General features: G+C 40.0%; 1 protein-coding gene across 1 annotated transcript in view; it reads left to right on the top strand.

The window, feature by feature from the left end:
- abcc3 (ATP-binding cassette, sub-family C (CFTR/MRP), member 3) overlaps nucleotides 1-13,626 on the top strand; it is an 86,312-nt gene that overhangs the window by 43,037 nt on the left and 29,649 nt on the right. The window contains exons 13-20 of the mRNA XM_089015844.1: nucleotides 4,275-4,421; nucleotides 4,622-4,709; nucleotides 8,335-8,401; nucleotides 8,480-8,606; nucleotides 8,790-8,966; nucleotides 9,090-9,257; nucleotides 12,476-12,659; nucleotides 12,763-12,871. Of these exons, the coding sequence (XP_088871970.1) occupies nucleotides 4,275-4,421; nucleotides 4,622-4,709; nucleotides 8,335-8,401; nucleotides 8,480-8,606; nucleotides 8,790-8,966; nucleotides 9,090-9,257; nucleotides 12,476-12,659; nucleotides 12,763-12,871 (1,067 nt within the window). The remainder of the gene's footprint in view (nucleotides 1-4,274; nucleotides 4,422-4,621; nucleotides 4,710-8,334; nucleotides 8,402-8,479; nucleotides 8,607-8,789; nucleotides 8,967-9,089; nucleotides 9,258-12,475; nucleotides 12,660-12,762; nucleotides 12,872-13,626) is intronic.

The raw sequence follows: 13,626 nt of genomic DNA, 5'->3' as shown, positions 1-13,626 counted from the left end.
CGCCAATGCCGGATGATTGACTCAACTCGCCACCGTACCTGGACTCTTCCTTCGATGCGCGAGTGTATCCGGTCCGAGGTATTTTCCCTGCGTCCCGTAAATTTGTCATCTGCCAGGATTGCGTCATTTTGCACCCTCATGTGCCATTTGCTTTTTGGCGTAGTAAGCGGGTCGGATCACCCCCTGCCTTCTTGCTCGCTGTGTTTTCTTTGATTTGTGAATAAACATCCTGCTTGGTTAGTACGTATCTGTTTTGGGATGCCAAACATTCCACTACGTTCCGACGAGTCAGCTGCCGTCACTCTCGCTCGGAACGTGACAGCTACGGATGACTCGGCTACAGGATGTTCTTTTCTCTTCAAATATCTATCCCAGGGGTCAGCAACCTAAAATGTTGAAAGAGCCATATTGGACGAAATAAAACAAATATGTCTGGAGCCTCAAAAAATTAAAAGCCTTATACATTTGTTTTACTCAATCACTCAAAAGCCACAAACAAATCGCTACGAGCCACGTTCACTCCACTTTCTCAGCGGGTTTCAAAACTCTGAAGTACACTTTTGAGTCAGGGTGTAGTCCGAAGCATGCTTCTGATTGGCTGCCGGTGCCGAGTATGCAAATTGCCAAACGAACGTTCGTTCGGCAATTTGCGAGAGGATTTAACAAACATCATGTGTCATAATTTTTCGCGTCTTCGAACGTTCGTTTGGCAATTTGCATACTCGGCACCGGCGGCCGATCAGAAGCCTGCTTCGGACTACACCCTGACTCAAAAGTGTACTTCAGAGTTTTGAAAGCCGCTGAGAAAGTGGAGTCCTCGTAGTGTTAAGCAGGCAACACAACGCAAACGTTGCACGCGACAACAGTTAGTCACGGAGAGAGCGATACACCCTCGCGTACGCACTCACGCGTCATATTGGCGTTTGAACACCGATTGATGTAAAGCAAGAATATCTCGAATATTTTGTTCGAACACCGATTTGTTCAAACTGTGAGGCGTTCGAGAACTGAGGTACCACTGTAGTTTTACAGTGGTACCACTACTCATGTAATTAATTGGTTCTCAAAGAAAATTCTTAATTACAACATTTTGTAAGTATGGTAGAGTTCTTCATGTAAATGCCCTAATCCACTCCAAATCCCCCCCTCCAAAATTCAGACATAAATGTTTTCTAAAACATAAAAATGCATCAAAAGATGTCACAAATACATGTCACCATTAGATTACTGCACAATAAATGAGATGTGCATTGTGTAAAAAACAAAGAAGAGAAGAAAGAAAGAAAATGCTCATTTAAAGGGCAACCAACGTCACTTTTTTGTTTTTTAACTGACATCAGAAAAACGTTTTATAGCATCTAAAATACCCAAAACACGCAGTATGATATTTTTATTCAAATGCAAAACACCAATAAAAATGACTTAGTGTCCAAAATCCGCAAAAAAAATTGAGCTGCGAATTGGGCATTTTCAGAAAGTCCCGCCCCCAGTTCGTGACGTCACGCCAAGACGTCTTGCATTGCTGGAGAATAAAAACAATGGCTTCAGATTCGGAAAATATGCTTTTTTGTTACACATCCAGTTATGAATATGATTCAAATAGTTCTGAAGAGGAAAGCATACATGTTTGCAATCGATTAAAAAATTTATTCCGTGTCATTGTGAGGCAAACGGGCGCGGGGGAAATGTCTCACCCAAAAAGAGGCAATAAAATGGCCACCGAGCTGTGAGGAATGAATCAGCCCGTTTCCACAGGCTGATAAATTCTTCAATGGAGCTGGGACTCCCTCTGCTGGAGTCTTTTGGATGTAAAATAAGGTTTAAAAAAAAAACAGTACAGCAAAATACATTGACGTGATGGAAGGACCGCTCCAATGCGTCTTTTTTACGGTGAACGGCGGTCCTTTTCTGACGTCACGTACGGACTCGTCACCAACTCAAAAACAAGACTTCCTGAATGTTCAGCGCGAGTCTTACAAACGTAAAATATAGCTATATGCGGTGGAATCATATTAAAATACGCCCAGTAGAAGTCATTTGAAGCCACGTCGGTTGTCCTTTAACTTTTATTTGTGTACTTTTTTTTTGCCATCTGGAATTCACGCTCTCTCAGAATTAGTTTTGGAAAGAACTGAAGCAAAAACGTCTGCTTTTGTCTACCGGTACTTCCTAAAAATCGTTCAAAAATCTCCAAGGCAAACATCAGCATTGTGAGTGATCGCCTGACTAATGAACGCTTTTTTTCTGGGTGATCATCAAGATCATCTTTATTGGTCAAGTATGTAAAACACACAAGGAATTTGTCTCTGGTAAAACACGCTGCACTAGTATCATCATAAAAAAGACATGACAAATAAGTATGGAGGACACTAATAAAGGCTATTCTAATCTAATCAAATTCCTTAATGTAAGTGGTGTGTCTTATGAACAACTGAGACAATGTGCAAAGTATCAAGCAGACAGTGGTTCAACTGAGTACAGAGCTGGACTTACAATGATTATAACAGGATGCTGTTCCGCAGGGTTGTGCACTATACAGTTCTATTTTGGTTACTGTTTAGAGAGTTAATGGCGAGGGGAAGAACTGTTTAAATGTCTGCTGGATTTGGTGCGCATGGATCGGTAGTTCCTGCCTGAAAGGAGTACCTGGAAAAGGTGGTGGGCAGGGTGCGGAGGGTCCAGTAGGTTTTTCCATGCTCTTGTCTTGTTTCCCGCAATGTTCAATTCCTCGAAAGTGGGTAGGGAGGTGCCGATGATTTTTTTTTTTTCGCTGTCCTAACTGTCCGTTGATGTCAGATTTTTCCATTTTATTGGCGGTCCCGAACTAAACCATGATGGAAGAATACAGTATTGATTCAATCACTGTCATGGGGAAATGCTTCTTCAGTAGCCTCAGGTGTGCATTGTCTGTTTTTCTGATGTTTTTTTTTGGCCTCTGGAGTTCTCTCTCAGAAATGGTTTTGTAAAGAACTGAGCAAAGAATGTCTGTCTGCTTTTGTGTACCGGTACTTTTAAAAAATATTTTTAACGTTTATTGTATGTAAAACTATCGGAACATGTCATGGCCCGAGGAACGGATGATGAGGACTCTACATAGTCATATCTATCGACAGTGTCTACATATAGTATAGAGACACATTCGGTCGACGTCCTTGTTAGCCAATGGGATGCCAGTATAATGCTCGATAATAGCAGACGGCAGAGCAGCTCTAAGTATCTTGCGTTCAGCAAACTTGTTGCTGCGAGTAGAAGGGCATACTCTTTTGTTACTTTTCGTATCTTGAAATTTCTTCTGTAACAAGAGGCTATATTTTCCCGTTGAGGTGATTCGTTACTTGAAAATATTGAATGAAGAAACGTTCCTAAGTGGAGTTGAAAATCAGATAATTTTAATAATAATATGAATAATACATTTGATTATAAGCGCCTTTCAAAATTCTCACTTTACAGTCACAGGATAAGTTTTTCTGTGGGAGACACTCAACCCGGAATAACTCAAATACAGTAAAGTCTCGTTATATCGGTTATACCGATAGTACTGCTTATTACGATACTACAGTAAAGTCTCGTTATATCGTTATCGGATATATCGATAGTCCCGGTTATATCGATACTATTTCTATGCACGCACGGAGAAAATTACATGCAAACAGGGTCGGATATATCGATAGTCCCGGTTATATCGATATTTTTTCGGACTCCCTTGAATATCGATATAACGAGACTTTACTGTATTTCTATGAATGCAAGGAGAAAATTTACATGCCGCTGGATCTGATATATCGATAGTCCCGGTTATATCGATATTTTTTCGGACTCCCGAGAATATCGATATCACGAGACTTTACTGTAGATAGAAAGCTCCCGGGCTAGCTAATAAATAGCTAGCTAGCTAGCTTGATAGCTAATAGATCGATAGCAAGGTAACCAGCTAGATAGCTCGCTAGTTAATCGACAGCAAATACCATAGATAGCCAGCTAGATGGCTAGCCAGATAGCTATTTTTAACTAATAGTTAGCTAGCTAGATAGACAGCCAGCTAGATAGCTACATAGCTAATAGATAGATAGATAGATAGCTCAAGTGAGCAACATGATGTCAACTGACTGGGGAGGACCCATTGTCGAAATGGGACATCATATTATGCATTTTCTCATTATAGGATGCCGTGAAATAGAATGCTACACACACACACACGATTTTAAGTGAGAGTTGTATTTCTGTGGGCAGTAAACTGTTGTTTCTCACCAGTCCATTTGTTGATGTGCCCTCAGGTTGCACTGACAACATTTGCTGTGTATGTGACAGTGGACGAGAACAACATCCTGGATGCGGAGAAGGCCTTTGTGTCACTCTCTCTGTTTAATATTCTACGTTTCCCTCTCAACATGCTCCCTCAAGTTATAAGCAGCCTTGTACAGGTGGGTGTTTTGCCTTTTTTCACCTTTTTGTCTCTCTGCTTCCATCAGTAGGGAACTTAGGGAGCGAAAACAATTCTGCCTGTGTTAGTGGTTATTTAAAACCTGTCGTTTTTGCATAATTCAGCTCATACGGACAAAAAAAAAACTGACTTTCTTGTTTTAGTTTAAAGTGATCCTCCGGTGTTTATTCTGCACTGCAGACAAGCGTCTCCCTGAAGCGAATCCAGAGTTTTTTGAGACATGATGAGCTGGATCCAAATTCAGTGGACAGAAAGAGCACAGCATCAGGCAAGAACAAACGCAGTACATGTGTCATCATTTCAGGCCTTTGCACATTCCTTTCACAGATGAGTCATGCCTTAGAATTTATGCAACGTCACTCTAACTCACAGGTGTCAAAGTCAAGGCCCGCGGGCCAAATCCGGCCCGCCACATCATTTTTTTCGGCCCGCGAAAGCAAACCGAACTTGTTAAATTCCATGATGATTACTAAAATCTGAGCCAAAATGTCATATTTTTGGATGTCAACCACAACAAAAGTCATTATTCTTGACTCCAGATTTGAAAACGAGTTATTCATTAATTTGCTGTGTGCTCTATATGTAATATTTGAAGGGATTTAAACATTCTAATGGCTTCCCCAAATTCATAACGGCCCTCGAGAGGAAACCATAACTACAATGTGGCCCGCGGCAAAAAATGACTTTGACACCCCTGGTTTAGAATGTTTAAATCCCTTCAAATATTACATATAGAGCACACACAGCAAATTAATGAATAACTCGTTTTCAAATCTGAAGTCAAGAATAATGACTTTTATTGTGGTTGACATCCAAAAATATGACATTTTGGCTCAGATTTTAGCAATTATCATGGAATTTAACAAGTTTGGTTTGCTTTCGCGGGCCGAAAAAAAATGATGTGGCGGGCCGGATTTGGCCCGCGGGCCTTGACTTTGACACCTGTGTTCTAATGGCTTCCCCAAATTCATAACGGCCCTCGAGAGGAAACCATAACTCCAATGTGGCCCGCGGCAAAAATGACTTTGACACCCCTGATTTAGAATGTTTAAATCCCTTCAAATATTACATATAGAGCACACAGCAAATTAATGAATAACTCGTTTTCAAATCTGAAGTCAAGAATAATGACTTTTATTGTGGTTGACATCCAAAAATATGACATTTTGGCTCAGATTTTAGCAATCATCATGTAATTTAACAAGTTTGGTTTGCTTTCGCGGGCCGAAAAAAAATGATGTGGCGGGCCGAATTTGGCCCGCGGGCCTTGACTTTGACACCTGTGTTCTAATGGGTTCCCCAAATTCATAACGGCCCTCGAGAGGAAACCATAACTACAATGTGGCCCGCGGCGAAAAATGACTTTGACACCCCTGATTTAGAATGTTTAAATCCCTTCAAATATTACATATAGAGCACACAGCAAATTAATGAATAACTCGTTTTCAAATCTGAAGTCAAGAATAATGACTTTTATTGTGGTTGACATCCAAAAATGTGAAATTTTGGCTCAGATTTTAGCAATCATCATGGAATTTAACAAGTTTCGCGGGCCGAAAAAAAATGATGTGGCGGGCCGAATTTGGCCCGCGGGCCTTGACTTTGACACCTGTGTTCTAATGGGTTCCCCAAATTCATAACGGCCCTCGAGAGGAAACCATAACTCCAATGTGGCCCGCGGCAAAAAATGACTTTGACACCCCTGGTTTAGAATGTTTAAATCCCTTCAAATATTACATATAGAGCACACAGCAAATTAATGAATAACTCGTTTTCAAATCTGAAGTCAAGAATAATGACTTTTATTGTGGTTGACATCCAAAAATATGACATTTTGGCTCAGATTTTAGCAATCATCATGTAATTTAACAAGTTTGGTTTGCTTTCGCGGGCCGAAAAAAAAATGATGTGGCGGGCCGAATTTGGCCCGCGGGCCTTGACTTTGACACCTGTGTTCTAATGGGTTCCCCAAATTCATAACGGCCCTCGAGAGGAAACCATAACTACAATGTGGCCCGCGGCGAAAAATGACTTTGACACCCCTGATTTAGAATGTTTAAATCCCTTCAAATATTACATATAGAGCACACAGCAAATTAATGAATAACTCGTTTTCAAATCTGAAGTCAAGAATAATGACTTTTATTGTGGTTGACATCCAAAAATATGAAATTTTGGCTCAGATTTTAGCAATCATCATGGAATTTAACAAGTTTCGCGGGCCGAAAAAAAATGATGTGGCGGGCCGGATTTGGCCCGCGGGCCTTGACTTTGACACCTGTGTTCTAATGGCTTCCCCAAATTCATAACGGCCCTCGAGAGGAAACCATAACTCCAATGTGGCCCGCGGCAAAAATGACTTTGACACCCCTGATTTAGAATGTTTAAATCCCTTCAAATATTACATATAGAGCACACAGCAAATTAATGAATAACTCGTTTTCAAATCTGAAGTCAAGAATAATGACTTTTATTGTGGTTGACATCCAAAAATATGACATTTTGGCTCAGATTTTAGCAATCATCATGTAATTTAACAAGTTTGGTTTGCTTTCGCGGGCCGAAAAAAAATGATGTGGCGGGCCGAATTTGGCCCGCGGGCCTTGACTTTGACACCTGTGTTCTAATGGGTTCCCCAAATTCATAACGGCCCTCGAGAGGAAACCATAACTACAATGTGGCCCGCGGCGAAAAATGACTTTGACACCCCTGATTTAGAATGTTTAAATCCCTTCAAATATTACATATAGAGCACACAGCAAATTAATGAATAACTCGTTTTCAAATCTGAAGTCAAGAATAATGACTTTTATTGTGGTTGACATCCAAAAATGTGAAATTTTGGCTCAGATTTTAGCAATCATCATGGAATTTAACAAGTTTCGCGGGCCGAAAAAAAATGATGTGGCGGGCCGAATTTGGCCCGCGGGCCTTGACTTTGACACCTGTGTTCTAATGGGTTCCCCAAATTCATAACGGCCCTCGAGAGGAAACCATAACTCCAATGTGGCCCGCGGCAAAAAATGACTTTGACACCCCTGGTTTAGAATGTTTAAATCCCTTCAAATATTACATATAGAGCACACAGCAAATTAATGAATAACTCGTTTTCAAATCTGAAGTCAAGAATAATGACTTTTATTGTGGTTGACATCCAAAAATATGACATTTTGGCTCAGATTTTAGCAATCATCATGTAATTTAACAAGTTTGGTTTGCTTTCGCGGGCCGAAAAAAAAATGATGTGGCGGGCCGAATTTGGCCCGCGGGCCTTGACTTTGACACCTGTGTTCTAATGGGTTCCCCAAATTCATAACGGCCCTCGAGAGGAAACCATAACTACAATGTGGCCCGCGGCGAAAAATGACTTTGACACCCCTGATTTAGAATGTTTAAATCCCTTCAAATATTACATATAGAGCACACAGCAAATTAATGAATAACTCGTTTTCAAATCTGAAGTCAAGAATAATGACTTTTATTGTGGTTGACATCCAAAAATATGAAATTTTGGCTCAGATTTTAGCAATCATCATGGAATTTAACAAGTTTCGCGGGCCGAAAAAAAATGATGTGGCGGGCCGGATTTGGCCCGCGGGCCTTGACTTTGACACCTGTGTTCTAATGGCTTCCCCAAATTCATAACGGCCCTCGAGAGGAAACCATAACTCCAATGTGGCCCGCGGCAAAAAATGACTTTGACACCCTTGCTCTAACTCATCAAATTGTGTAAAATTGCAAGTTGTCCGCATGCGTGCTGGAACATTATTTCCTGCTTGTAACTTTCACCCAGTGAGTTTGGGTGTGTACAGGCTTGTGATGTTTGCGAAATTATGACTCATCCGCCAACTTGTTGCCGCTCAAAATATGTCTGCATATGTTTTCCTTGATAGATTTTTCAGTCAATGTTGTCAATGGGAAATTCACCTGGGCTAAAGAAGATTCTCCTGTTCTACACAAGTATGCCTTGCCAAGTTACTAACACACTTTTTTGGGATGATTTACAAAGATATGATTATTATCAATTGTGCTTTCAAGCATCAACGTGTTGGTGCCTCACGGCTCTCTGCTAGCAGTGGTGGGTCATGTTGGCTGTGGGAAGTCCTCGCTGATTTCTGCCCTGTTGGGTGAAATGGAGAAACTTGAAGGAGATGTTTCCATTCGGGTATGCCTGGACTCAGTATCTTGTTTGACATGCAAACAAATAAGAGTTTTTTTTCATCATTGCTGCTAATATATTTTCAGTATAACTTAACATGATAACAAATAAGGTGTCCAACTGCAGTGACTATTGCTGCTGTAAGGGTTAATAACAAGATTTGTGAATGTTGTTTTTTTTTTTTGTCAGGGATCAGTGGCCTACGTTCCTCAGCAGGCCTGGATACAGAACGCCACGCTGCGGGATAACATCCTGTTTGGGAAACCGTACAATGAAAAAAAGTACAGCTGTGTTTTGGAGGCCTGCGCGTTAACCCCTGACCTGGAGGTTTTACCAGGAGGAGACATGACGGAAATAGGAGAAAAGGTGCTTCTGTTTCATTTTGTTTTAACTCCTGTCGACGAAGAAAAGATTTATAGTTATGACAAACATATGTGGGGTGGGTTCTACAATAGCTATCTCTTGAATAATGTCTGTTGACACAAACAGGGCATCAATCTCTCTGGAGGCCAGAGACAAAGGGTCAGCCTGGCCCGAGCTCTATATAGCGATGCAGATGTCTACCTGCTGGATGACCCTCTATCTGCTGTGGACGCCCATGTGTCCAAACACATATTTGACAACCTCATAGGGCCAGAAGGAGCACTAAAGGGCAAGGTGTGTTGATATCAAGTAACGTATTTTCTGCACTAAAAGCATTCAACTTTAAACTAAAGCCAGCAGTGTGCTGTGTAAACAAGCAACGCTGCATGATGGTGGAGTCACTTTCATGGGTGCATTGATCAATCTGTGTCACCAGAGAGCCGTCGCACACCGAGTTACCGTATTTCCTGCATGCTAACATGCACCTCAGAACATAACATTTTCCAGTGCACCCTATAACCCAGAAGTAACACAGATAGAAAGCTAGCTAGCTAGCTCATAGAAGACTAATAATAAGAATAATACATTGTATTTAAAATCGCCTTTCAAAACTCTCTAGGACATAGAGCTAATAGCTAGCTAGCCAGATAGCTATATAGCTAATAAATAGATAACTAGCTAGCTAGCTAGATAGCTAATAGATAGCAAATAGCTAGCTAGCTTGATAGCTCGATAGACAGCTGAATAGCTAGATAAATAAAAAGAAGTGAAGACTTTTGGCACCCAAAATGCTGTTGGTTGAAACGAGGTCGCCTATCCGTTATCGAGCAAGTTGGACACAAGCGGTCGCGCTTTTTGCACCATTTCTCATTCGTACTTCCGGGTTGAGTGAACGCTGCCGTGTGTGGCTGCCGCTGCTCACCCACAGAAACCTCAGGTGGGTTAGCTGCGAGATGATGACGACCTGGCTATCTATTAGTTATATCGTTATCTAGCTGGCTAGCTATCTAGCTAGCAAGCTATTGGCGATCTATTAGCTAGCTAGCTAGCTTTCTATCTATTTGAGTTACTTCTGGGTTGAGTGAACGCTGGTGCGTGTGGCTGCCGCTGCTCACCCACAGAAACCTCAGGTGGGTTAGCTGCGAGATGATGACGACCTGGCTATCTATTAGCTATATCGTTATCTAGCTGGCTAGCTATCTAGCTAGCAAGCTATTGGCGATCTATTAGCTAGCTAGCTAGCTTTCTATCTATTTGAGTTACTTCTGGGTTGAGTGAACGCTGGTGCGTGTGGCTGCAGCTGCTCACCCACAGAAAAACTTATCCTGTGACTGTAAAGTGACCTTGAGAGTTTTGAAAGGCACTTAGAATTAAATGTATTATTATTATTATACATTATTATTATTATTTTTATACAATATTCCCTCTTTTGTTATGTCCCTGTTGCTGTTCGTATGCCATCTAGTGGTGATTATTACCAGGTTCCCCCAGTAACATAATAATACCGTATTTTCACGACCAAAGGGCGCACCGTGTGAAAAGGCGCAGTCTCATTTATGCAGTGGCGGTCCGTGCATTTCACACCTAGGCCTTCAGTGAAGTCCTGCTTAGTCCGACTTGAACAAATATCCCTCGTAATCCAATAATTTATGACACAACGGCTGGAGATATCATTTACAAAAGCACACGTACGCAGTCTACAACACAGGCTATTTTCCGGAGCAATTACACATCAATAAATCTGCATCAGCAATTAGAACTACTACTGCTACTACTGTACTAATACTGCAAACACTTCAAAATAAAAGGAAATTTAAAATCATTTGTCCACAAAGTTTTATGAAGTCCACCAAGAATATGCAATATTTAACAAGATTTTACGCTAAATTACAAAATGTCAGTTTAATATAAGAAAAACAACAAGACGTTCACAAAACGAACTATTTGTTGAAAATAAAAGTAAACAAATCTTTTTCATTTGTTCTTGAGAATAGGCTTACCTACATGCGACAGCGAGTTGTCCTCTCCTTCAGCCATTGTGGGTTAAAAAAGCGAGTAGATATACTTGGTTTTGCGGGTTTCCGGGCTGAGGGCTGAGGTAAAATGAGTATCCAATCACAGGACGCGTATGTCATGTTCAACGCGAGGCCCTCTAGCTGGCCTTACTGTGCCAACTCGTGATCTGATTGGCTATCGCAACTGTATATCAACTACACGTGCCCGTTCATGTACATCGCACAGACGCCCTCACTGTTGATTCTGAAGGCGTCGGTCAGATTTCATACAGCCTGGCGACACAAACTACAGTAAAGTCTCGTTATATCGATATCGGATATATCGATAGTCCCGGTTATATCGATACTATTTCTATGCACGCACGGAGAAAATTACGTGCAAACAGGGTCGGATATATCGATAGTCCCGGTTATATCGATATTTTTTCCGACTCCCTTGAATATCGATATAACGAGACTTTACTGTAGCTGAATTCTGATTGGATTAAAAACTCTGACCTAAAACTACAACACTGAAAGGAGCATAACCAAATGGATATAATATAACATCAAGAAAACAGTATGTGAATAATTATATATATATATATATATATATATATATATATATATATATATATATATATATATATATATATATATATATATATATATATATATATATATACACACACAGTAAAGTCTCGTTATATCGATATTCAAGGGAGTCCGAAAAAATATCGATATAACCGGGACTATCGATATATCCGACCCTGTTTGCATGTAATTTTCTCCGTGCGTGCATAGAAATAGTATCGATATAACCGGGACTATCGATATATCCGATATCGATATAACGAGACTTTACTGTGTATATATATATATATATATATATATATATATATATATATATATATATATTTAGAAAAAAATACTTTTTTTAATGAAATTGACTTTTATTATAATTATGATAATGATATCTGATTATGTTGGGCCAGCAGAGAAGGCCTTGCTGGCCCTGACGGCCCACCACTGCATTTATGTGTGCCATTTCTGTATTTAACACACACATTGGGCTCACCGGATGAAAGGACGCAAGTTTTATATACCGGTACATATCCTCTACTGCCATACGTACGTCCGCCTCACAACAACACAGGCATAAAAGTGTGCGTATTTAAGTTTGGTAGCAGACACGTTAGCCCAAGCATCCACAATCCATTGGCAAACTGTGACGTAACATCCAGCCCTTTTCGTTTGCCTTAAGAATGACGCCTGCTGGAAATGTCTCTTTAGGCAAAGTCTTTCTTTTAAAAAATCACAATCGCCGGGAGTTTCTCTCCGTTACATGGCAGCCTTTTCGCCAGCTTTTCAGAATAATTCGCCGTCCGTTGCCGCGCGACAGTAGTCTTGGTGCGGATGGAAAAATCGCACAGTTTCATAAAACGCCAGCACCAAGACGGACCTCCTTGGAAATGTTCAATTCTTTTTATTATTAATTAACGTGTTGTTTGATCCTAGACACGTATTTTGGTGACACATGGCATTAGCTACTTGCCCCAGGTGGACAATATAATGGTGATGGTGGATGGAAGAGTGTCAGAGATGGGCTCGTATCAGGAGCTGATCAAGCAGAATGGAGCTTTTGCTGAGTTTCTCAGAAATTACGCTCTTGAGGACCTCTTAGAGGAAGATGAGGCCACAGGTAAAAATTTTTTAATATATATAATATTCACAAACCATGACCTAATTCTGGTGCAGTGTTTAATTTTCAGTTAGGTGTATTAATTCTCATCATGTTTTTGCAGAGGAAATAATCAATGATGAAGATTTGTTTCAAGAAGATACCCTTAGCAACCACACAGACATTGTGCAGAATGAACCGGGAATTTATGAAGCAAAAAGAAAATTCATAAGGTATGATATTAATACATTTTAACATGTATGCAACTTTTAGGGGCACAAAAAAGACAGAAGGATTGAAGTAATAATTATAACTCATAATCAATTGACGCTTGACCCTAATAATATGCTTTGTACATCACGGTACAAAATTAAAGGTAAAAAAAAATGTATAATGAACTAAGAATTTAAGAAGTGAATAATTTATGAATAGGGAAATTATATCTTCCATTCAAGAAAATGAATTGATAAATAAATACTGATGAAACAATTTTGAGTGGGGTGGGATTTATTGTGAAAATCTCCAATCAAAATGAACACTTCCTCGTGCAAAATAGTGCCAAAAAACTGTGATACTACTTGTGAAAACAGTACAATTAATTGGCTTTGACATTCATTTTCAAAAATTCAGTTAAATCAATGTGGTGATTGATGAATTGGCAGGACTGATTTTGCTTTGAACTGTCGTCAATAAAGCAAGTTGATTCAATTAATCAGATCTCGAATGTCAATACAGTGAGACCTCAATTTACGAACTTAATTGGTTCCCAGACAGAGTGTAAGGCGAAAAGTGTGTATCTCAAAAAAAAAATTCCCATAGGAAACCATTAAAATGGGAATAATCCGTTCCCGGGTTTCCATAAAATATACTTTTCAACTAAATACGCCTTAAAACTACACACAACATACCTTATTCTATATATAATAAATGTGATATTGTATTGTAATGAAAGAAATACACTGCATTGTATCATAAAGTCACTTTATTT

The sequence above is a fragment of the Hippocampus bargibanti genome, linkage group LG15 (genome assembly GCF_051943395.1).
Source record: "Hippocampus bargibanti isolate YZ-2025 linkage group LG15, ASM5194339v1, whole genome shotgun sequence".
NCBI classification, from domain to species: Eukaryota; Metazoa; Chordata; class Actinopteri; order Syngnathiformes; family Syngnathidae; genus Hippocampus; species Hippocampus bargibanti.
Note: the sequence above shows the minus strand (reverse complement) of the source record. Positions and strands in the feature narration are given on the sequence as shown.